This window comes from Lissotriton vulgaris, chromosome 1_2 (assembly GCF_964263255.1).
Source record: "Lissotriton vulgaris chromosome 1_2, aLisVul1.2, whole genome shotgun sequence".
NCBI classification, from domain to species: domain Eukaryota; kingdom Metazoa; phylum Chordata; class Amphibia; order Caudata; family Salamandridae; genus Lissotriton; species Lissotriton vulgaris.
In genome coordinates, this window is record NC_141686.1 from 105,751,089 (window position 1) to 105,778,250 (window position 27,162).

At 43.8% G+C, this 27,162-nt stretch overlaps 1 protein-coding gene across 1 annotated transcript in view; it reads left to right on the forward strand.

The window, feature by feature from the left end:
* The window catches only part of LRP6 (LDL receptor related protein 6), a 1,045,411-nt gene that overhangs the window by 635,439 nt on the left and 382,810 nt on the right, over positions 1-27,162 (forward strand). Inside the window, exon 14 of the mRNA XM_086952928.1 lies at positions 3,107-3,318. Within this exon, the coding sequence (XP_086809054.1) occupies positions 3,107-3,318 (212 nt within the window). The remainder of the gene's footprint in view (positions 1-3,106; positions 3,319-27,162) is intronic.

The window sequence follows — 27,162 nt, forward strand, 5'->3', positions numbered from 1 at the left end:
GGGTAACATAAGGAAATACAAGCCACCATTCATCTAGTGATGCTTTGTTTGGAAGTTGCCAGTCCTTATCTAATATGGCTATAAATTATCAACATTACGTTTTTTCAATGTTTTTTGGTTTCTCCAGGTAAAACCACAGAACCATTGTAATATCTGAGTGGAGACCCCTTTCCTCTGTTGTAGATGGGATAGGGAAGAAAGTTAGTAGGGTAATAGCCTGATTAATGTGGAAACACAATTTTGGGAAAGAATGAAGGGTGAATCTTAAAATGACCCTTATTTGGATGAAAGATAGTAAGCGAATCTACTGATCAGGCTACTAATTGGCTAAATCTTCTAGGTTGGGTGACAGCGATATTAAAAAATAAAGTTTTCTATGAGAGATGCTGCAACGTTCTTATGAATACACACAAAAGTAGAGTTGTTCAATCTTGAAAGAACTAGGTTGAGCTAACCGGGTAGGGATGGCCTTTTCACTGTGGAAAACCTTCTTGAATTTTAAATAAAAACTGTGTGAAGACCTTCAGTGTGCTGTTACAACAGTCAAGGGGACTTTTATAGATATCTGTAGTTTTGATTTGGCTAGATACAGCAAGTACTCGTAAGGCAGAAGCACTTCTAGGCATGAAATAGTATTGCAACTTTTACTGTGGCACCATATGCAGAATCTCTTACATCCCCACCCACGCCCCCCGACCCCCCCCTCCTCCCCACGGCCCTGTTTTTGCTTCTCCTGGAAAGGCCATATCTGGGTCTGAACCCTATGATTTAAAAAAAAACTGCATTCCTGAAGCCTATTTTGTTTGAAGAACTTCTTTTGTTCCTCCAGCTCTACTGCCTTTAGGGTTTCAGTTTTATTCTTCATACAAAGCATATCTTCCTCTGTATTTTGCCCAAAGAGAGCTGTCCCCGAAAAAGGGCAGGCTAGCTATTTTGGGTTTGGTATCAGGCTTCAAAGATAAGTCTTTGTAATGAAGTTCTTGGCAGAGAGATGCAATGGCAGTATTCTCTAGCTGCAAGTTCAGTGGAGTCCACAGCAGTGTTAATGACCTGCTTTGAGCCCAGGGATCCTTCCTTTGGCAAATCTAAGAAATCTCATTGATAGTGTTTCGGTAAATCTGACACAAAGGATTTCATAACATCCCAAATTTCTTGGTGATACTGTGCAAGTAGTTCTGGTGTTCTTTAAATGCATCAATGCTGTACCACATTTCTTTTTCCTTATTGAGTCAGGTGGAGCTGCTGGTTCTGAAGAAGATGCATTTTTAACATCTCATTGCCATCCCAATAAGAGTCTAGTCTAGGAACTACCCAAACGAATTCTGGATCTTTTGTGACCTACAATCATGATTACATTTTAACCTATATTAATGGTTTTGCAGTTTGAAGTTCTTCTATATTCACATGTGACCCAGGTGCCTCCCCATCAAAGGTCTGTGGAGTACGAAAAAATTCAGATGGTAGGCACGCAAAGGGACATTGTGGGCTTAGAGTACCATCGTACTAAGGCTCTGCTCCACTTACGTCAATGCCCATTCACAATAGAAAATGTTTTGAAACCGACACATCCGGACCCAACCATTAGAAGGCTCAATTGTGCAAAGCATGTGACTTCAAACTGCAAAATCACTATTTCTTCTTTTTGGCAGACTGTTCTACCTCTGTGAAACTGAGGTCCTTCTACTCTCTCCCATCCTATTTAACATGGTTTACTACAACTCCTGTTGTCGCCTTGTCTTTTCAACCTCATTATCCACACACTTGTAACTCTGATAAAATTCAGAGTTAAGTAATCAGTAACACGTCAATGATAACAGTATCCTGGTACCCTGTAATGGAAGTCCTAATCAGTTTGACTCATTAACCATCATCTCAGACAATTAGTCTGAATGCATGATAACTGGTTTCAGCTTGACAAAGTTAACGCAAGGTCAAGAATTTTTCAGGGTATTTGTACGGTCGTGTCCACCTTAGGACAAATATTGTGACCGGGGCAAAGTCAAATAAAATAAAATCATAGTGATCCATGAAGAAAATCTATAAAAGCGCACATTAATCTTTTAGAGAATGTTTTCTTAAACTCAACTCTGCTTTAAAGAACCTGCAAGCTATTTATCTTGTCTCTGCCCCTTGATCCTTTATTTATGTTTGGAGTATGCCACCATCTGGGGATGGGTACAATGTTTCGGGTACTGAAGATTGCTCAAAAGAGTGGGAGTTCAGTGGGTCACTTAAATCATGGAATGTTATACAGCTAGAAGTCCCTTTTTGCATTTCCCACCATATGCAAAAGCAGTATTTTATTTAATTGAACATAACATTTCTACCTTTTGAAACCAGCAGTCCTAATAATCTATTATATGTATAAAATTATTCTTCCCTTAAGCTTCATTTGACCTACTCAGTTTCCTTCATTGTTCCTAATTTTCTTGAACTTTTTATTTATCCCCTGAAGAGCCTCAGGACCTGTTATGTACTTTTCACTTTCACTTACCTTTTTCTTCAGTTAGCAAAACTTCTCCTTCCTATTCTCCTTCCTATTTGTCTGTTTTAGCTAGACTTTATTTTTTTAAACACTTTTCCATTCTCCTTCAGCAGCTTGTTCTGTTGCATGAGCTCTGCAGTGCAGTCATTTGGGTTATGTCCAATGCCTTTACCTAGCATTAAGCCCAACATGTCCATAATAGGTCTGATGAACACCTCTGTTTTTTCAGTTTGAGTGGCATTCATCGAATGTGGCTTAATAATTATTTTAAATATGCCTTTTAGTTGAGAATGTGGGCTTAGGATGGATGTGCAAGCTACTCTTTAAATCTTAGTCCTGCAACTCCTTTACTCAACATGATCCAACTCTATCTTTACTCTCTAAAATGCCTATATTTGGGTAGACTAGGAGCTACAACTGCTGAAGAGGGTCAATAGGTGTGTTGGGACAGAGTTTATTTAGGCGGTGCATCCACTATGACTTCAAAATAAAAAAATTAAGAATGCTTTAGTACAAGGAGCACAAATGCCACTATAATAATGAACTTTTAATCTATGCATCAACATCATTAATTAACATGAAATATTTAGAAAGTTAATGAAAATGTCACCTTTTTTTCAGAGCCTCACTGTAGTGGCAAGTGCCACTCCTAACCAGAATATGGAAATGCAACCATATGATCTTAGTATTGACATATATAGCCGTTACATCTACTGGACCTGTGAAGCCACCAATGTCATCAGTGTCACACGGCTGGATGGCAGACCTATTGGAGTGGTGCTGAAAGGAGAGCAGGACCGACCCCGAGCCATCTTGGTGAACCCAGAAAGAGGGTATGTTGAAACAAAAAAATGAATAAATGAAAAAGCTAGTCACTGTGTTGAATGAACCTTTTTAGCTAAGACAAATGGTGTAGTCAACATATATTCAAGTATAATGAATGTGGGAACTCCTAAAACCATAAGTTGAAATCTGTTTGTGGTTGCTTTCATATGATGTTACGTTTACTCCAGTCACAAAATACCTAATCAGAGCTGTGTCATTGTTTTCTGGGTTCACATGCTGTGCATTAATCCACCGTCTAGTGATTGTCCACATATTGCCTTGCATTTGATGCATCTTTGACTGAAGTGTAATGAGTTCCTGTTAACCAGGTCCCCATTGCCCTTTCCTTAAAAAGGTTCAATTGTTTTCCCCAATTGGCAAAACCTTCCACACCCTCTCTGTAAGTCCCTAGTAAATGGTACTCCTGGTACTTAGGGCCTAAGGTACTAAAGAAGGTAACTAGGGCAGCAGCATGCATTGTGCCACCATAAGGGACCACACACCAAGCACATGCAACACAGGCTGTGTTTCTTGGTGCAGACAAAAGTAAAAACATGAACTGTCACACATCCCTATGTGCCATTTACCCTAACACTGCTTGTAATATTAATAAATTACCCCTACATCAGGCCTAAGGCAGGGTGCTGAATATTGAATATGAGGGCTTACCTGCATGAGCAGATATGCCCCTGTGCTGTTAAGTCCTATTACTGCCAGTACAAGTGGCCAGGGAAGCCATTTTAAAAAGTGCTGGACACGGGTGAAAATGAGTTCCCAGCTACATGATGGCTTCACTGAAAATTGGGATGTTTTGAATCAAACATCTCTTATTGGTAATCCCACACTGATGCCTGTGTTGGGTTTAGCAATACATGCACCTAGAGGGCACCTGCGAGGTGACCCCTGAAAACCTACCAGCATCTGGTGTGCTTGCTGACTGGTTTCTGCCAGCCTGTCACCCGAGACACTGTTCCGATCTCCTAGGGTAAGAACCTCTGCTCTCAGGAGGACCAGAACTAAAGCTTTTCCGGGTAGATGGTGCACAATACCCTCCCATAGGTTGGCCTGCTGATTAGCCTTCATTGGATGGAAAGCCTCAAAAGGCTGCCCCCTTTGTAATTCGATTCTGGCTTCCTCTCACATGAGAGAAAGCAAGGCCCCCTTGTCTAGGATCCCCTTTGCACCTGGACGGACAGGAAAATTAGCTAGTTAGGTAGGTGTGCCACCTCTAGGCTAGCACCACCCCTAAGATGCTACTGTGAGGTGGATACGATTTTTCATAAATGGCCCCGTTTGTGGTTGCGAACTTGGGAATTCAGGGACAAGGCTATGCCCACTTCCCACAGGAAGTGGTCATATAGGGGGTGTAGTGACCACAAGAGTCTGTAGACCATGGGCTACTACCCCACACTCCCCTAGCACTCTTAAATTCAGTATTTACCTGCCTTTGAAAAAGACTCTAGACCTCCAGTGAACAGCAGACCTGTTCTGAAGAAACTCCACAGGAGAAGACGCTCCGGCCTCCAGAACTTCCAAAACCCAACACCTGAAGCCACCACTGCACCCGTCGCCTCCTGCCCAAGTTGAAGTGGGCCAATAGTCCCAACAAGCCTTCCCAGCCATTCAGAGCTCGAGTCCATTGTGGTTTCCCCCTCCTGGACTCAGTCACCTGCTGTTTCTTCACACCGACCCCCTCGACTGCAACTTCTTCAGTAAGGAAAATTCAGATTCCTATAGACACCTCTGCACTGTCTCCCCTGGGCCTTAGAGAAGGATACCAACGGAGTTCCTCCCCCTGTCCCCAAGCATCGTAAGGCCTGAGCCCACTTGCTGGTTCTTCCTGGCTGGCTTCCTAGCTAGAGCCAAATATGTGTAATGAACAATTCCTAGGCAATCATAGATAAATACATATATGTATGCGCGGAGGGTATAGCAAAAATCAAAAACAATAGGGTATCTATAAGAATATATATAGTATATTTATTCTTCATTTATAAAAATTAATGGCAAATTAAAAACATCAAAATGATCATTTCATAAAGGTTGTGAAAAAAAATGATCATTTCATAATAAATCAGTTTCAACAATATTCCTTACAAAAACATACAAGGTGGAATTTATAAAAAAAATTCAATCATTAACACAATAGTCAAGTTATTTATCTACGTAGTAATTTTCCGACGCACGTTTCGGCATTTAAAACGCCTTCTTCAAGAAATTACCACAATCTTCATGTATTACAGGACATAAACAACAACTGTCAATGTTGTCATTTGATTCTTTGTTAATGTTCTTTAAATGGTAGTTTTAAAAAAATCCCGCTTTGAAGATATGGGGATTTGTGGAATCATATGCGACATTTAAAAATGATCCACTTTTTCATCCAGAACCTTCCTTTGATCTGGTTAGGAAAACGGCTTTCCTTAGTAGATAATAATAATAAATAAGGCACTATGATATTGTGTCCTTATGCCAACAGTTCCAGAGACAGTTGAGGCCACGTAATTAAAAAATTAAATTGCTGCAGACCTATGATGTACCATAGTCCAATACTTGATGTGAACGGAAGTGAAAAATATAGAAGTTATTAGCTTGCCACTGGTACGCGATGTGTTGGTCCCACGGAGCTTGATATAGCTGATAGTGGGTTCTAGCAGGGGTTTAATTAACCAAACTGCATAAACTATACGCTGATACTCCTATAGTTCCAACGTATATATGGCAAGCAACTCCAATCCTCAGGAGTCGGATCAATCAATATAGTCTCCAAGGCCAATGCACAAAAGAGTCCACTTTCTGTATTTGAAGTCCTTTTAATTAATTTCAAAAGTTGATTACACCAGCCAACACGTGTTTCGTCGTGCATAAATTATACCTCGACTTCTTCAGGGCTGTAATCAAACAAAACATTTCCTATAATCAGTATAAATATTTTTCTTGTAACTTAAATAAGATGTGGGATAGTACCAACCACCATCAAGTTAGATAAAGGCCTGCTAAGTGAAGAGTTTGAAGTAGGAAAATAAATCGTCAAGAAACCATTCCAGTACTAATAACCACCCTGTGTATAATAGAAAAAAGAAGAAGAACCCTGCCACCAAGATATATAAGCATGGTAGGGGTAACTTATCACCTCTGTATCTTTCCGTAATCTCTCATTCTTATATGATCCTCATAGCGTAAACAAATCTATCAGTCTGAAAAAAACAGAGGCATATCAAAATGATATATACCCTAAGTGCTGTCACTAATATCAAAAATGCAACTGAATATTCCACTGATGAATCCAAACAGAAATAATTTGCCAAATTAAAATCAAACGTTCACCCCCTATGTTGTTATTAAATTGGGTTTACCTTTAGAATCTCCTCACAATTCATCCAGCAATATGCCAACAACCTCTATTTCTTCATTCATCTCTAATGTCAACCGAAGTCAAAAGTAGATATATTACAATCCAAGTTATTATTGCTGGGTAGAATTGATACAAACGTATATCCTACAACACTCACCCAGTAATTATCGTCTGGTGTGTTCTATACGTAATCGTTTAAGCTTCACTTGTCCACTGTATTCTAAACAATAGAATTAGCACATGTCACTCCCCAATTTCAGGTCCATGTACCATGCATATAATATTAAACCATCCTGTGAGTAAAAGCATCTAACTCAGTGCATACTCCTAAACCAAATACAAAATTAAATAGAATTATTTACATAGTCATTCTGTACACGAGGTTTCCCTTATCTTCTACATTGCTAGTATAAAATTCACCTCCATTGTAAGCGAGAGAAATCTATTGCTGGTAACTCAGTAGACTGTAGAACGCTAATCTTATACCTACTCCCGCAATAAATAATTAATATGAGATTACATGTACTCACCAACGGTAAGTATAAAATATAGTGTGCACAGGGTCGTCGTCTTCTCTTGGTCAATATACGGCTATCTGTGTCAAGATAGCGACATTAGTAAGATAGCCCGTATAAGAACTGTAGTTACTTCAGGTAAATAAAGTTTAACCCACACTCACCAATCGTCGGTTTCTTCAAATATCTCGACTACCTGGAATATATATGCAAGGAGACGGCATTTAATATCTCGTACCGTTCCAAAAGTTTAGTGTCTAAATACGACCCTAGCCAACTTTGCTAGAAAATTACCTGTGTTTAGCTTATCAGCACATTATCCTATATCGTCCGGCCTCGTCCAAGCATTGGCGTCTAGCATGGGCGCCATCTTAAAGTATCCTTAAATATACTAATAAACGCGCGCCATCTTGTAATGTGTTCGTATTGTTTCTAAAAAATCTAAGCACGCTGTTGCCCATGTAAACGGGCAAAACAAATACCTGTAATTCCATATTATGCTTCTTCGTATAAGAGAAATATATAGTATTTAAGCCGTTGACTGAACTCAAGTTCAAAATATCGGCGTCTAGCATGGGCGCCATCTTGGAATAGCCTAAAATGCGCTTATATATAGGCGCCATCTTGTAGTATGTTCGTATCGTTTCTAAGAGTAAAAGCACGTTACTCTACATGTATATATGGGCCAAACTCTTATCAGTAATCCAATAGCAAGCATCCTTATACAAGTAATGCATGTAATATCCAAGCACGTTGGCATAATTCAAATTCAATAATATTAAGTATTATATCTATTCAGTTATCCGATTTTGATCGAGTTTCCAAAATAATTCCTAATTCCACATTAGACTCTGCGCTCAACCTCAAATCCTGGGATAATGTACTAATCTGTTAATGCATATCGATATAAAAGGATCACAAAATAAAAATAAAACCAAGATGTATATGTTTCTTGTAACACTAGATGTGGTCTCATTATATTCGAACATAGACCACACATTGGGAATTCATGCAGTAGAGACCTTTTTCAACAGGAGACCTGCTGAGTACTTTGAGCACACAAAGATGATACTAGACATGACACAGATAGTACTCAGTAACAATGTATTTGTGTTTAATCGTAATTGGTATAGACAGCGCCTTGGGACCGCGATGGGCTCCAGGTTTGCTCCGTCTTTTGCCAACCCTTTCATGGGATGGTTCGAGGCGGAGTGGATCTGGGGTCGTCGTGGGGTCAGGTGGATTGAATATATTCAATATTGGGGTCGTTTCATAGACGACTGTCTCATGATCTGGACCGGCAGCCTGGAGGACCTTCTGTGTTTTTTTGAATACCTTAACAGTAATGATGTTAACTTGAAGTTCACAACACAGTATGACAAGGAGAAGATCTATTTTCTTGATGTTGAGCTATATACAAAGGGAAATAAGTTGTGTTCCAAGATGTACAGGAAGGAGACTAGTTGTAACTCACTATTACATGCTAAGAGTTGCCACCCCAATTCTCAGATAAAATCCATCCCGTATGGAGAGATGGTCCGAGCTAGGAGAAATTGTTCGGAGGACGATGAATTTAAGGATACAGTACAGGATATGTCTTCCAGATTTCAAGCTAGGGGTTACCAACGGGCAGTCATTGAGAAGGCGAAAAGACGTGTACATAAACTAGAACGATCTTTTACACTGAAAGATAAAGAGACTACAGAGAAAAAAGAACGAGAGGTCCGTCTAGTGACTAATTACAATACAGAATCTAATAAATTGTACTCTATTTTAAATCGACACTGGCACTTGCTGTCAGCTGATAAGGATTTATCAGAACATATTGGACAGAGACCGGCTGTGACCTTCAGGAAAGGGAGAACCTTGGCGAGTGACTTGAGCCCAAGCTATCCAATCAGAAATAGAGAAATCTGGCCCAGGAGCTTAACTAAGGGATTCTACAAATGTGGGCGTTGTAATTGCTGTAGATGGGCTTGTAAAAAGATTGTGAGTTTCAGCTACAATAATTCAGTAATGTATGAAATAGATTCTTTCATGAACTGTGAAACCTCCTTTGTTGTGTATATTATAGCCTGCACATGTGGACAAATTTACGTGGGCAGCACGATAAGAAGACTAAGAGACAGGATGATGGAGCATATTAGGGCTTGGAAGAGTGGGGACACCAGATACCCAATAGCTGCTCATTTTGTTCAGAACGTTGATAACCAGGGAGATCACCAATTTTGTTATCATGCAATAGAGCACGTACCTCAGGATCCCAGGGGAGGTAACAGAACTCTGAAACTCAGACGTAGGGAAGTACTGTGGATAATGAAACTGAAATCGGTCCAACATGGGCTTAACATTGATAATGAGTACCAGTACTTCTTGGGCAATGAGTAAGAATTGGGCTGATCTTTGACCTGTATGAAGTTCACTTTTGCATTTTGACTGTAAATATATTATATGTCTGTTGTTGACAACTAGCAGATTTCTGGCACTAGACTGTACAGGGACACTTTGTCCCTAGGATTTGATTTCGCTTCCCTTCTAAGTATTATATGTTTGATGATGGAATGAGACTGAATAGCTAGGATAGTTGTGCACCCTCGGTTGCCTCACGTTTGGCTAACTGGCTAACATTCACCCTTCATGAACTCTACTCACCTATCCCTATGGTACAATATGGATATACATCTTGGTTTTATTTTTATTTTGTGATCCTTTTATATCGATATGCATTAACAGATTAGTACATTATCCCAGGATTTGAGGTTGAGCGCAGAGTCTAATGTGGAATTAGGAATTATTTTGGAAACTCGATCAAAATCGGATAACTGAATAGATATAATACTTAATATTATTGAATTTGAATTATGCCAACGTGCTTGGATATTACATGCATTACTTGTATAAGGATGCTTGCTATTGGATTACTGATAAGAGTTTGGCCCATATATACATGTAGAGTAACGTGCTTTTACTCTTAGAAACGATACGAACATACTACAAGATGGCGCCTATATATAAGCGCATTTTAGGCTATTCCAAGATGGCGCCCATGCTAGACGCCGATATTTTGAACTTGAGTTCAGTCAACGGCTTAAATACTATATATTTCTCTTATACGAAGAAGCATAATATGGAATTACAGGTATTTGTTTTGCCCGTTTACATGGGCAACAGCGTGCTTAGATTTTTTAGAAACAATACGAACACATTACAAGATGGCGCGCGTTTATTAGTATATTTAAGGATACTTTAAGATGGCGCCCATGCTAGACGCCAATGCTTGGACGAGGCCGGACGATATAGGATAATGTGCTGATAAGCTAAACACAGGTAATTTTCTAGCAAAGTTGGCTAGGGTCGTATTTAGACACTAAATGTTTGGAACGGTACGAGATATTAAATGCCGTCTCCTTGCATATATATTCCAGGTAGTCGAGATATTTGAAGAAACCGACGATTGGTGAGTGTGAGTTAAACTTTATTTACCTGAAGTAACTACAGTTCTTATACGGGCTATCTTACTAATGTCGCTATCTTGACACAGATGGCCGTATATTGACCAAGAGAAGACGACGACCCTGTGCACACTATATTTTATACTTACCATTGGTGAGTACATGTAATCTCATATTAATTATTTATTGCGGGAGTAGGTATAAGATTAGCGTTCTACAGTCTACTGAGTTACCAGCAATAGATTTCTCTCGCTTACAATGGAGGTGAATTTTATACTAGCAATGTAGAAGATAAGGGAAACCTCGTGTACAGAATGACTACGTAAATAATTCTATTTAATTTTGTATTTGGTTTAGGAGTATGCACTGAGTTAGATGCTTTTACTCACAGGATGGTTTAATATTATATGCATGGTACATGGACCTGAAATTGGGGAGTGACATGTGCTAATTCTATTGTTTAGAATACAGTGGACAAGTGAAGCTTAAACGATTACGTATAGAACACACCAGACGATAATTACTGGGTGAGTGTTGTAGGATATACGTTTGTATCAATTCTACCCAGCAATAATAACTTGGATTGTAATATATCTACTTTTGACTTCGGTTGACATTATAGATGAATGAAGAAATAGAGGTTGTTGGCATATTGCTGGATGAATTGTGAGGAGATTCTAAAGGTAAACCCAATTTAATAACAACATAGGGGGTGAACGTTTGATTTTAATTTGGCAAATTATTTCTGTTTGGATTCATCAGTGGAATATTCAGTTGCATTTTTGATATTAGTGACAGCACTTAGGGTATATATCATTTTGATATGCCTCTGTTTTTTTCAGACTGATAGATTTGTTTACGCTATGAGGATCATATAAGAATGAGAGATTACGGAAAGATACAGAGGTGATAAGTTACCCCTACCATGCTTATATATCTTGGTGGCAGGGTTCTTCTTCTTTTTTCTATTATACACAGGGTGGTTATTAGTACTGGAATGGTTTCTTGACGATTTATTTTCCTACTTCAAACTCTTCACTTAGCAGGCCTTTATCTAACTTGATGGTGGTTGGTACTATCCCACATCTTATTTAAGTTACAAGAAAAATATTTATACTGATTATAGGAAATGTTTTGTTTGATTACAGCCCTGAAGAAGTCGAGGTATAATTTATGCACGACGAAACACGTGTTGGCTGGTGTAATCAACTTTTGAAATTAATTAAAAGGACTTCAAATACAGAAAGTGGACTCTTTTGTGCATTGGCCTTGGAGACTATATTGATTGATCCGACTCCTAAGGATTGGAGTTGCTTGCCATATATACGTTGGAACTATATGAGTGAACTGTGGGTGTGCTCAGAGGATACTGTTCTTATTGTTGCTTCACATGAAGCCATTTGATGTAGGATACGCATCATTCCTCTAGAAGCACCTTATGATTATTGTCACTAATTATAATTTAGTACCCTGAAATTAAGGTAGTGCGCCCACAATAGGTTGGTATCCCCCACTAAATAGAGTTTTATACGCTGATACTGTTTCCTCGTCTCGCCCACTGTTGGCGTCTGACGTCACCGGGTTCCTAGCTAGAGCCTACAGTCTCTTTTTACAGTGACTGATCCCCATTGAAACTCATTGTGCATTTGTACAGCTGGGTGGTATACTGCTGGTGCTGCTTTGGACCTTTCCCCCATTTTAGAGATTGGTCCTGTAAGTTAATGTATGGTACCAGTTAGTAGAACTTGTTCTTCCTTCCATAGGATAACATTGCAGAACTCAGAAATTGCACTGTGTTCACTTTTTTTTTTAAAGTGAAAAGAATTTATATCTAAAAACGTACTTACCTGAACGATTTTTCTGTGATGCCTAATCATATATAAAGGTACTTGGTATTCTTATAAATTGGTGTGGCTCTCCTTAAGCTCCCCCAACAATGCAGAGACATGTCAAAACAAAAACCCGCATTGACAAAGCTACAAGGCAGGCAATCTAGGTCAGAGATATTGGCTGCTAATTCTTGTTTATTTCCACGTTTCTCATCATTTTTCTGGTGATCCCTGAAAGCTATATATTTCTGAAAAATAGACTAAATTCCGAATTCAGCAAGTTGTCAGGTGTAGATCCCTCAAGCTTTTTCCAAGGAAACGAACTGTTGAAATAAAGAAATATTGAAAATAAGTAGGTAAAAACAGCCTTTTGTGACCATGTTTTCATCTGTAACTTTTTGACACAATGGCAGATTTACAAAAGCAATGCGCCATTACGTTTGGTATACCCTTTTCATTGCGGGTATATATAGGGTTTGTAGGTTCTCCAAGTACCCAGGGTATCCAGAGCCAACAACTGAGCTGCACCGTACAAAGGTATTTCATTGTGTACCGAGTATAGACCAATTGATTGGTGAAATACGTAGAGTGCAAATGGGCATCAAGGAAACCTATGCAGGCCTCGAAAAACCTTTTCGCCCACTCACTATGGCGAGTTTGATTTTATCATGTCGCGCTATTTTTGGCACCTACTCATCCATTCTCGCTCTAGCGAGTGAACTGAAGCTGGAAAGGAACAGGTGTTCTGCTCACTCAGAGTGAATGAGGAATAAACACTTATTTAAATCTTGTTTTTATCTTGTCACATTTGCTGTCTGTTCAAAGTCAGGTCAAATCAGTTTCTTTTTACTAACCGTTGTTTATCTTAACCTGGAACATTGTGTTTGAGGCATATGAGCTGCAGATTGTACACTTAGCATTAAATCGCCACCTGGTGTTGGGCTGGGATGATTGCATGTTAAGGGCTCGAAAAATGTACTCGCCCCCTCGCAAATGCGAGTCAATTCCTTCAAGGGCGAGCCAGTTTTCAGGCCTACTTGACCGGCCTGGCGAGTGACATCTGCTGCTGTCCCAACCTGAGGTTCCATGCAGCTGCTGCAGTGCCAGGAGAAGGCTCTAGTGGGCAGCATGCTGAAATGCTTATCTGAAAATGCAGGCAAAGCACAGGTGTTGATTTGCTGATTGCAGCGCGGGCTTGGCCTGCTGAGGCCTAGTTGCAATCAGCCAATCAGATGATAGAAGATAATTTGTGCTCTCCGGATGATTATATGCTACGCATGTTTACACGCTTCTCATTGGCTGATTACAGTTAGCTGTGGTAGGATATACTGCCAGAGAAGCGTGTAAGCTGCCTTTCCAAGCCCCGGCCTGCATGGGCATCTTCAACCACAGAGCACAGTAGGACTGCCGTATTCCGTAAGAGGCTACTCCACTGGCATTAAGCTATGAGCATCACTGGTGCCCGAGCAGTGGCGAAGTTCTCCTGCACCCCGGGTGTTAAGCCATCCAGGGAGGCCCTGTGAGTGGAGCTCTGCCCGGGCTGTGATGTAAGCTACCGCCTGTCAAGGACAGCTCAATCTCTCAGCGAAGGGGCCCTGGACGGTAGGTGAGCCTGCCCCAGCCACGGGTTCAGGGGCTATTGCTCTGATTGAGGTGTTGGGGTGGGCAGTCATGGCTGGTGCAGGAAAGCACTGTGGGGTGGGGCAGTGAGGGATGGTGGGGCCTACCGCACCTACACCGGCCGCGACTTGCATTGCATTTACAGTGGATTTTTTCGGAGCCTCTATGTTCAAAAACGCGCTGAATAATGTTACACGTCTTCTTTTCAAATTACATTCAATGTTTTTTTGGTTGTAAAGCTTGAAAAGCTCTGTTTCAGTGTGTAATTTCTTTTACTTTCACAGATATTGATACCGCGACCTGCGCATTATAAACATGTTTACGCAGCTAGTGCATCATTTTCTCCTCGCGTAGCTACTGCTCAGTTGTTATTCATTTGAGGCTGAGAGAGCATTTATGTGCGCCATTCTGAGCGCTAGTGCAGCTCTACACCTCTGCACCTCAAGTCCCTCTCTCTCCTCGCAGATGGCTCCGCCGATCTGGCTATTTATTAATTGGTACAAAAAATGTAAAGCAACTTGAATTTCCTGCAGGCAGTAAAGAAACTCACCTGCCCAGGAAAAAAATACGCATCCATTTATTGACTCAACAGTGTGTGTATGTGTGTGTGTGTGTGTGTGCTAGTCTTGCATTTCTTACTGACAGGCCCAACTAACACATGCGACACACAGGCTGTAGAGCCTTAATAGATGGAGCACAAAGCTTGACTCCGCACCGTCTGCTTAGCCACTTTAGTAGGCTGAGTAACTTACCATCAGGAACTTGTGTAATGGGGTGGCATTCTAGAACGGGTGCCGCAGCTGACACATTTCTGGCAGTCATCAGTACTTTCCAGTTCCTCAACACCTTGTGCGTGCCACAATTACCTTCTCGGTAACTCACGGTACATAGCGTTCTTTTACCGAATTGTACAGCAGCTGATCAAGCCAAGGTGCCGATGGCCGCTTGTGTAACTTGCAGAGGAAGAGAGGGAGGGGGATGTGTGGGTGAGCAAGGTGGACAGATCTCTGGCTAGGGGCCCAGGCCACTGCATCATCTGTTCTCCCATTGTTCATTATCCATTGTTCAGTTAATTATTTTATGAAGGTTATGGAGCCTGGGTCTGCATTACAGTCCTGCAGTAGTTTAGTCTGCTGCGCCTAAAGCACACACAATTATTAGAGTGCGGTGTAAGCAGAACTCACGTTGTCATCAGAACAGCCTGTTAGCCTGCCAGTATTAAAAGCTGTTTATGCTTTTTGTGAGGCTAGACACATCTTAGGGAGGTACTTGGGTATTTAATTAAAATTAGCTGTTTACAATTTGGTTGCCCAACGTTTTCTTGGGTTGTTGGCGCTGCAAATGTTTTGAAGAAAATTCGTATGCAACCAATTTGTGGGTCAAGTGCATTGATATTAGGTCGAGTAGAAAATTCTACTCTCTCGACCTGCAGGTCAAGTAAGATTTTTTAAATTTGTCGAGCCCTTTTGTCGTCGTCTTGGAAGAAGTCTTTGTAGTCACGAGATAGGTGACTCCTCCCTTGGATGATAGTGCTCATGGGCATCTACTCCATCCTTAGATTGTGTTTTTTCCGCCACTGGGTTTGTATGCAACTTTTCTGCTCCGGTTCGAAAATCTACTTTTCAAAGACTTTGACGCGCAAAACTTTCCGAAAACAAACTTTAACTTTAATATACATAGACTCGACCTCATCACTTCGATTCCGGTCGTCGACGCCTACACTTCATGGAAAGGACACCATTCAAAAGATGCCCCAAGTGTGGAGCAAACTTTCCACACAGCAACCATCATGAGGTGTGTAACCTGTGTTTATCACCGGAACACGACGAGTCGAGCTGCACAGCTTGTGCATCCTTTCGATCCAAGAAGTCCATTCGAGATCGGACGGCCCGTCGATGCGACATGCAGAGATCAGCTCCGGATCTGGTGGATATCTTCGACGAAGGTCTATGTGTCCCCCAGGAAGATTCCGATGATCTCCAGATCGTATCTGAAGCAGACGACTCCGATGACTCCATACTGTCAGGTCAACGCGTGAGTACGACTGCCCCTACCCCAACACCTAAACCAAAGGTTAAGGTCAAAACTCCGCCTTCGAGGCCTAGTCGAGACTGAGACATTGCTTCGAAAGCCCCGCCATCGAGCTCGGCTCCGAAGAAAATATTGAACCTTCCGGTAGCTCCATACCGAGCAAACCGTACGTGCCGATACGACCAGCTCCTTCGGCACCGAAAGACGTCTCGGTTCCGAAAAACATCCAGAAACCGTCGACTCCTAAAAAACAATACGCCACCGAAACCAATGAAGCCTGTTTCCGGGGCTTCCAAGCCGACCAAAACAGCTTCCAGTCCAAAATCTCCGGTGCCGAAAACCTACAGAGCCTGCTACAGATGCCTCCAAGCCCTCAACGCCGAAAACTATACCTTCGGTGCCAAAAACTATGCCAAAGGACTATACAACAACTCCTTAGGCTAAAGAAAAGCAGAAATCGGGCCTGGAACCGAAAAAATTGGCGCCGGAAGCAATTTCTGAAGAAGAGCTTTTTAGACCTGATCCTTTGCAAAAGAAGATATACATAGACCCAGAAACAGGACATGTTTCCACCACACCACACAGGAAGAGGAAGTCTGATACAGCACCTACACCTCCAGTGCCTGTCAAGAAGGACTCTGCCACATCTCCTATGCCCCCTTCTTCTCCTGTATCTCCCTCTCCTGCTGTCCCTTTAAACATTTCACCTCAAAATTCTCCTCTTCATTCTCCAAAACATACACCTCAGGATGCTCTCTAACCTTGGTATAGTCTGTAGCCCCCACAAACCCTCTCCCCGGACCCCCCTCCACGTCAATTCCATCATCACCCAGGGGCCCTTAAAAGCCTTCAGTGCCCAGCCGTTCGATCCCCTCCCCAAGGACCAGGGTTCCGATAAAAAAAAAAAAAAACGAAACAATAAGAGCCCCTTGCACCAGACCCTTGTCCTCTATTTCTTCTCCCACTCCAACGGGCTCAAAACACCTGACCTCTAGGCCGCTTAGATCAGAAGCCCCTATGTCAAACAGGTAAGCAGCCCTACTAGCCGCATCCTACGTCTCCCCCATTGCTGATTCACCTAAATCCAAAATCCAAGTTATCACAGGCCACCGGAAAGACGTACCCATCGTCAAACCACAGAGATTACCAGTCCTCACCACTATACCTAGAGAGGCTAAAGATAGCACCACCAGCAATCAGGAGAAATTCACCAACTGCCTCCTAATCAATTGCAGATCGACCTCACTACATGCAACGGACTTAGCCGAAGCCATCCTCACACATGGCATTGACGTTGCGTTCCTCACGGAGACCTGGCTTAATAAGACATCCCCCCCTGCCTAGACATGTTAGTTCCACCCGGTTTCTCCCTCATCTCCAAAGACAGGATTGAACAAGGAGGAGGTGGGGTCGCTATCATCCACAAGGACAGCTGGAGCATCACAGAAACCTCCTCCTTCGAATACGACTCCTTTGAATGTCTATCCACCGTCATCAAGACAAAAGACAACGACTCTCTACTGTGCCACCTACTCTATCACCCCCCGGGCAGAAACAATGAGTTTAGAGAATAACTATCAAATCTGGTTGCACAAGACGCCCTTGGCGATTCCAAAAACCTAATTCTTGGTGATCTGAACCTCCGATGGAACGAGACCCATAACCCTCTAATCAGATCGCTATCTAGCCTCCTTGACGATAACAACCTCACCCAACACTGTACTGAGGAGACTAATTACAAAGGAGCCACACTGGATGCCATCATTGCCCAAAAGAATGATAGCACGGTCAATCACATACTACCCGTTGACTGGTCAGACCACCACATGATCCTATTTCATATCAATCACCCCATCATCTCGCTTAAACCTCCGCAAGACCCTCCCAAATGGTTGAGAAACCTCTCCCAAGTACCCCAAGATATCCTGGAAGGTCAGCTAAGTTCACTTCTTCCAAATAACACACTGCACCTCTCGACCAATGATCTTGTCGACCACTATAACTCGGGGTTAGTCTCCATACTCGACAATCTAGCTCCTCTAAAGCTCCACTCCATCTAGAACTTGGTTCACTGCGGACCTCAACGCAGAAAGAAGAAACTTGAGAGCCAAAGAAAGAAAGTGGAGAAACAACCCAACCGCCATTCTCCACCTCCAACTAAAATCAGCCCATAGGAAGTACAACAACCATATCAAAAACAAGAAATCCAGCTTCTTCCGCGAGGCATTGGTCAAATCCAAAAAATAGACCCAAAGAGCTCTACAACATAATCAGACAACAAATAACCAAGCCCCTGCCCTCATCCCTGCAGGCATCCAAAGAACTCTGTGATAACTTCGCCAACTTCTTCAACGATAAGGTCTTAAAAATCGAACTATCTCTAGACATCAACAACCCACACCTCCAGAAGAGCAACTCGGCCATCCCATTGGCACTCCCATCCGACTCCTTTCCCTTCCCCTGGCTAAGCTTTCGCCCCTTCCAGGAAACTGAGATAATCTCGCTGATCTCGACCTCCAAACCATCAGCACACGTTTCAGACCCCATTCCCCCCTCTTTAATCAAAAAAATGAAGCTTACCTTAGCGCCCATCTGGGGAAGAATCATAAACAGCTCCTTACAAAGCGGAGTGGTCCCCGATTGTCTAAAAATGGGGCAAGTCACTCCTCTGCTGAAAAAACCTGGTCTTGACTCAACTGACTTGAACAATTTCAGACCGATATCCAACCTCCCTTTGCTCTCAAACACTTGAACGCTGCGTACTCCTGCAACTGACGCAACATCTGGACAACATCAATCTCCTGGACCCCCTCCAATCCGGCTTCAGACAAGGCCGCAGCACAGAAACCGCGATGCTGAACATCATAGACGACATTCACGGATCTCTTGACGCAGAGAAGTGCTGCCTCATCATACTCCTTGATCTCTCTGCAGCGTTCGACACGGTGGACCACAAGCTCCTCATCATGACTCTTCAAGAAAGAGCCGGCCTTGGCGAGGTAGTTCTCAAGTGGTTTTCCTCCTTCTTACATAACCGTACGCAAATAATAAAAATTAAGAACTTCACCTCCGAGCCAGTCAAGTCAACAAGGGTGTCCCGCAAGGATCAGTGCTCTCTCCTCAGCTCTTTAACATCTACATGGAACCGCTCGCCAAGTTACTCAGGAACGCCAACATCCACTTCCACCTCTACGCGGATGACACGCAGATTTACCTGGAAACCTCTTCTCTTGAAGACATCCACAGACTTAACGATGTCCTAAATGAAGTCCAAGATTGGCTGACAAAGAATCACCTGAAACTCAACCCCGACAAGACAGAAACACTCCTCATCTCAAACAAAGAAGACAACCCTCAAATCATTGAGTGGCTAAAGTCGATCAATGCTCTCAAAGGTAACCTCACGCTAGCCGACTGTTAAATCCCTGGGCTTCACCCTAGACCCCAAACTAACCCTGACAAACCACATTAAGAATTCGGCGAAAAGCGCATTTTTCAACCTCAGACTTCTGAACAAAATCAAACCTTACATTCCTAACAAGGACCTGAAACTAGCCACACAATCTCTAGTTCTTTCAAGACTGGACTATGGGAACTCAATCCTAACAGGCATCCCCAAATAGCACCTGGCCCCACTAAAAACAACACTTCACGCGGCTGTGAGAATGATCAGACTGCAAAAAATCTGACCACATCTCCCCGGCACTCAAAGAACTCGAATGGCTCCCTGCGGAAATGCGGAGTACCTTCAGAACGGCCTGCCTAACCCACAAGGCCCTCCACACCGGCAAACCGGAATACTTGGTGAACAAGCTGAAAAAAGCAGGCCAAGCCAGAAATTTGAGAAGCTCTAACTCCCTGCTGCTCATCCTACCAAAAACCAGAAAGAAGAGAACTGCGGACTGCTCTTTCTCAGGAAATGCCCCCAAAATATGGAACACCATCCCCCCGCACATCAGAACTATACCGTCCTATGCAGAATTCAAGAGCCAACTCAAATCCTTGTGCCTTATCCGCTCCCTTGGTTGTGGGGAACTTGGTTCAGCAATCGTCCCCAGAATCCATGCGGTAACGCTGAATCCTGTTACCAAGAAGTCCTGCTGTCCGAACTTTTCCTCATTCCAAATTGTCGCTCGCTGATCGCTTTTATTGGGTTTGTGTCATATTGTTCTCTTTTTCATTCCCTCTACTGTAAAGCGCTCTGCTACCTTCGGGTCTTGTTAGCGCTATAGAAAACTTCTAAATAAAGAAATAAATGATCAGTACAGTATGGGGGGAGGGAAAGATCCTAATGACCTTTTTCCCTACTCAACAGGTTCACCAGACTGGGAGTATCCAAACCCACAGGATATACAAGATATTCCTGACCCACATATATATCCATCTAAACCTTCTCCTCCAGATGATAATATTGGGTTTGGACACTTGATTAATAGGACTGCCATCTATCACAATGTCACCATGCATTCAGATGAAGCAGAAGAGTACGTTTTAGTAGACACTTTTGAACATTCCCAAAAATCTGTGCAAATACTGCCAATGATTAAAGGAGTTATTAAAACATGCCCCAGAAGTGTTTAAAGACCCTGTGCAGGCTAGAATCATAAACCCAAGGATAGAAAAAAGTACAGAGCAGCTCCTGCGTTTCCTGCTTACATTAAGGGACAGCTACCCTTAGACTCCAAACGCTAGGCAAAGAACAAATTCACAAACATCAGGAGAAGCACCACCTCCTGTGAAGAAATCCAAAATCATAGATGCTTCAGGAAAAGGAATAGCTACCCAAGCTTGTAATGCATGGCGCATTGCTAACACACAGGCCCTCCTCGCAAGATAATCAATCAATCACAGCATTTGTATAGCGTGCTACTCACCCGGAAGGGTCTCAAGGCGCTTGGGGAAAGGGGTCCTCTACTGCTCGAACAGCCAGGTCTTGAGTTGTCTCCTGAAGACGAGGTGGTCCTGGGTCAGCCGGAGGTGGATGGGGAGGGAGTTCCATGTCTTGGCTGCCAGGTAGGAGAAGGATCTGCCTCCGGCGGTGGCTCCTCGGATGCGTGGTACGGTTGCGAGGGCGAGGCTGGTAGACCGTAGCTGGCCGGTGGGCGTGCAGAAGGTCAGGCGGTCTTTGAGGTACTTGGGGCCCAGGTCGTGGAGAGACTTGTGTGCGTGGGTGAGGAGCCTGAACGTGATCCTCTTGTCGACGGGGAGCCAGTGCAGGTCCCTCAGGTGGCCGGAGATGTGGCTGCATCGGGGGATGTCCAGAATGAGTCGGGCGGAGGCGTTCTGGATGCGTTGGAGTCTCTTCTGTAGCTTGGCTGTGGTTCCGTCGTAGAGGGTGTTTCCGTAGTCCAGTCGGCTGGTGACGAGGGCCTGGGTGACTGTCTTCCTGGTTTCGGTCGGGATCCATTGGAAGATCTTGCGAAGCATGCGAAGGGTGTGAAAGCATGATGAGGATACGGCGTTGACTTGTCTGGTCATCTAGAGGGAGGAGTCCAGGATGAAGCCCAGGTGGCGTGCGTGGTCTGTTGGCTTGGGGGCGGTGCCCAGGGCTGGGGGCTACCAGGAGTCATCCCAGGCGGAGGGTGATGGTCCCAGGATGAGGACTTCCGTCTTGTCTGAGTTCTGAGTCTGAGGGCTCACTATGATCAGCTAGAGAAGCTACTTCAACATCTACCTGATCAATATAAGGCACAAGCTGATGACTTCATACAAGAACGCCTCCATTAACCCTTTCGTTGCTCATGACGGAACAAACAGTTCCGCCATGAGCATCGGTCGAGCTGTGCTCATGACGGAACCGTTCCGTCATGACCACACCCATTTACATTAGGGCCCAGCACCGGGGGTAAATCGGCACCGCACGGATGAGGTTAAATGCGCACTAGATGTAGCAGCCACTGCATCCAGGGCAATAAACACCAGTGTCCTTCTTAGATGTCACGAGTGGCTACGCATTTCAGGATTTAAGCAAGAGGTACAGACTACTATCTTAAATCAACCAATCAACCAACACCAGTTGTTTGGTCCAGAAGTAGACACAGCTCTGGAAAAAATGAAAAAAAGACACTGACACAGCCAAGTCTATGGGAGCTTTGCAGTCCACCCAAGCAAGAGGCTCCTTTTGTCGCCCCTTTTACAGAGGAGGTTCCAAACAAGCTGGAGCAGACAATTCAGCTTCCTTTAAAACTAATACACAAGCATCCTCTAATAAAGGATACTTTAGAGGGAGCTACAGAGGTAATAACAATAAGGGAAGAGGTTGAGGTAACAACAACAATTGATCCTCTTCCACCACTAAACAGTGACTTCCTTCAGCTCCCCCAACAGCATACTACTCCTGTAAGGGGAGATTAACACAGTTCCTACCTAGCTGGAACTCCATCACAACATACAAGTGGGTAAGACAGAATATCCAGTATGGTTACTGCCTAGAGCTTACAGCTACCCCTCCAAATATGCCACCCAGGCAGCGTCCAATGTCCACAGAACATCTAACGCTGCTCCAACAAGAGGTTCTCTCATTGCTACAAAAATATGCAATAGAGATAGTTCCATTGCAACATCAAGGAACAGGGGTCTATTCACTCTACTTCTTAATACCCAAAAAGGATGGGACACCAAGACCAATTCTAGATATGATGCCTCTCAATCTGTACATACACTCAGATCATTTTCACATGATCACTTTACAAGTGCTCCCATTATTTCAACAAAGCGATTTCCTCACTACACTAGACCTTAAAGACGCCTATTTTCATATTCCCACACATCCTCTCACAGGAAGTATCTCAGGTTTGTGCTAGAAGGACAACACTATCAATTCAAAGTCCTTCCATTCGGGGTAACAGCACCAAGCGTGTTCACAAAGTGCTTAGCCGTAGTAGCAGCACATCTCAGAAGACCACATATCCATGTCTTCCCTTACTTACACGATTGGCTCATGAAGGCCAAGTCATTCAACCAGTGTGTTCAACACACATCCCACACAATTCAGACACTGCACAACTTGGGGTTTACAATAAACCACAACAAGTCACATCTCCAGCCCTCTCATGTACATCAATACCTAGGGGCTACAATAAACACCAATACAGCTCTAGCTTATCACAGTCCGGCCAGGAAACAGAGCATTCAAGCCTTAGTCACAAGGTTACAAAACCAACACTCTCTCCCAGCCAGCGTGTTCATGCAACTTATAGGCATGATGGCATCTTGCATTTTTATTGTACCATATGCAAGACTGCAAATGCGTCCTTTGCAGGAATGTCTAGCATGTCAGTGGAATCAGGCACAAGGACAACTGACAGACCTGGTGTTGGTAGGCAGCCGCACACATCGCACTCTGCGGTGGTGGAACACCAAAAACTTGTCCAGAGGGCGGCCGTTCCTCGAGCCTGTTCCACAAATAGTACTGACAACAGACGCATCCCTGACAGGATGGGGAGCACATCTGCTCTACCACACAACTCAGGGAAGATAGACTGCTCAACAAAAGATGCTTCACATCAATCACCTAGAGTTGCTGGCGATTTTTATGGCACTAAAGTCCTTCCAAGTACACATACAGAACAAAGCTGTCTTAATCCGGACGGACAACATGACAGCCATATACTACATACAGAAACAAGGAGGCACACATTCCCTGCAACTGTCCCAACTCGCACAAAACATTTGGAGATGGGCCATTTCACAAAAGATAGATCTGCTGACAGAACACCTTCCAGGAGTTCACAATCAGATAGCCGATCTGTTAAGTCGACAGACACAACAGATTCACGAATGGGAACTAAATCTGCAAGTTTTTCAACTATCCTTTCACAAGTGGGGTCATCCAGAAATAGACCTGTTTGCCCCACCCGAAAACACAAAATGCCCAACCTTTGCCGCCAGGTTTCCACACCCGTTGTCCAAGGGCAAGGCGATATGGATGAACTGGTCAGGCAGATTTGCCTACGCTTTTCCGACAACCCCACTAATACCACTAGTGGTACGCAAGCTCAGACAAGTCTCTCAAACTGATTCTGGTAGCTCCCACATGGGCACGCCAACCGTGGTTCACCACACTGCTAGAACTCTCTCTAGTTCCACACAAAAAAACTGTCTCTCACACCATCGATTTAAACGCAGAACCATGGAGACATCAGGGATCCAAATCCAAATCAACTGAATCTGGCTGTATGAATATCATTAAAGAAGCCAGAAGACCTACTACTAGAGCTTGCTATGCTGCTAAATGGAAAAGATTTGCCATTTACTGTAATAATAATCAAATTGATCCCTTAGATGCTTCCATCCAAAATATTATCTGTTACCTTCTACATTTACAAAGATGTAATCTAGCTTATTCAACTATACGTTTACATCTTGCAGGCATTGCTGCATATCTGCAAAACTGACCACATATGTCGTTGTTTCGAGTGCCAGCAATAAAAGCTTTTATGGAAGGATTAAAAAACTATTTCTCCTAGGTTACCACCCTCTCCAGTGTGGAACCTAAACATTGTTCTTAGGAGGCTCATGGGACCCCCTTTTGAACCTTTTAAAAAATGTGAACTACAATTTCTCACATGGAAAACAGGTTTCCTTGTTGCTATTACCTCTCTTAGAAGAGTTAGTGAAATTCGAGCTTTCACTATACAAGAACCTTTCTTACAATTACAGTGTAACAAAGTGGTTCTAAGAACTAATCCTGAATTCCTTCCTAAAGTAATTACTCCTTTTCATCTAAACCAATCAGTTGAGTTACCAGTGTTTTTTCAAAACCCAGATTCAGTAGCAGAAAGAGCTCTACACACTAGATGTCAAAAGAGCTCTTTCTCCGTCACATAGATAGGACCAAGTCCTTTCGCAAAACAAAGCAACTATATGTAGCCTTCTCTCCACCACATGAAGGCAATCCCATTTCAAAATCAGGCATTGCAAGGTGGATTGTTAAATGAATACAAATATGCTATCACAAAGCAAAACGCACATTAACAGTTCCTCCTAGAGCGCACTCCACATGCAAACTAGGAGCTTCTATGGCTGTCTTAGAAAACATTTCTCTAGAAGATATATGCAAGGCAGCAACATGGTCTATAACACACACCTTCACTAAACACTATTGTGTTGATGTGCAAGCCAAGCAGCAAGCTGCAGTAGGCCAAGCTGTCCTTAAAACTCTCTTTCAAATGACTGCAACAGACACAGGTGACCACCGCTAGGGGAGACACTGCTGCACAATTAATGCTGCCTAATCCATCATCGCAACATGGATCCTATCGGCAATCACACATATAAAATCAACTACCCACCGTCACTCACCAAAAAAGCCGCCAAACGCTTTAAACACAACTTCCTTAGGTCACACCCTGAAACCCCCTTTGCTGACACCTACTTCTCACCGGTCAATGGATCCCTGAACACTGATATCTTCCACACCACACGCAGAGCTCAATGGAGAAAAGCGTTCCTCACCCTACTCGCCGTCTCCTCCACCAGGAAATCCGCTCACAGCCTAACTCTCTCCATCACACCATCCCAAGTCTTTCCAGGCAGAGCCACCATCACTATTTACAATAACGGGATTGTCCTATCACAATCCACAGACAGGAACCTGGAACTGCTAGACAACTTGTTCCCCACTTTCAAAGAACACCTCTCCAATTCATGGACCAACACTCATATCTCCTCCAGTCCCACCAACCATGACCTCACAGCTACATAGTCCTCAATCAGGGACACACCTACCACCCCTGACCTCCCATCCCCCACCCACAACCCCACTATCCCAATTCAGCACTCAAGCACAGACACAGATCGCTCCCCCTCATACACCACTCACACCCCCGCCCCTTCTACCAACTCGCGGACCTCCACACATACCTTCAACACTCCTATCACACCTACAGCGGGCATTAACACTCCGCTCACCGCTGACAGCACAGCTCCCACCCATAACACACCTAACTTAGTCCAGCACCAGAATAACACGCACTCCGACAAATCCCCCCCTTTACCCCCCCATTCTCAGTCCCCATTACCCTCTAACCAACTACGCAGAACACACCTCCTCTCTTAATTTAACTCACCCTCCCCTCAACAGGACCATCTCCAATCCCACTTCCCCTCCTACTCTCAGCCCCCATTATCCTCCCTGCACCCCCACCACGGCTATCAGTCTCCCAGCCTACACCTTGACCCCCCCGCCTACCACCAATGCCCTCACTCATACCACCAACCACCTCCCTACCTCATCCACACCCCTCCCGCCCAAAACCTCTCGCCTCCCTAACTCCATCCCGCACACCAACACAACGCAGACCTGCTCGAACACCAGCCCTCTCTCCCACCTGCACACAAATTCCCTGGTCAGCTATTCACTCCTGACTGCCACCCCCACCTCCACCACCTACCCCACAATGGACTACATCATGGCCACCCTCACTCAGATCAAAGAAGACATACACACCATCAAAGAACTACTCTCCACACACCCCATACACCCCTCACCCACCTCCACCTCCCCTCCCAACTTCTCCCCTACTCCGCCGGCTGACTCCCTCACTCAACACGCCCCACACCGGGCGTCAATCCCTGCAGCAACTGCCCTCGTCCCCCTCATCGCCCCTGCAACCCCTCACACAACTACACCTCCCCGCCCAACTTGTCCCCCACCCTTCCGACTAACTCTCTCTCAGCTATCCCCCAATCCGACCTCAATCCCAGCTCGTAATCGCAACAACCGCCCTCGTCGCACCCACAACTCTTCTTCTGACCTCGACACACTCACCCTTGTCCGCTCCTATGACCCAGCCCCCCAAAATCACACAGCCACCCCACACCTCAACATTCCCACGATACACTCAAATCTCCTCACACCACCCACACTAAACAGCAGATTCTCCATCCCCAATAACCTTAGAAAAGTCCCTCTCTCTCTAGAACCATCTACCACCCTCAACACACCCCGTCTCAAATGCACTCTTCTCAACTGCAGATCGGCCACGAAACATTCCGCCACCATTGCTGACCTCCTCTTATCGCGGGACCTTGACCTAATCATCCTGAC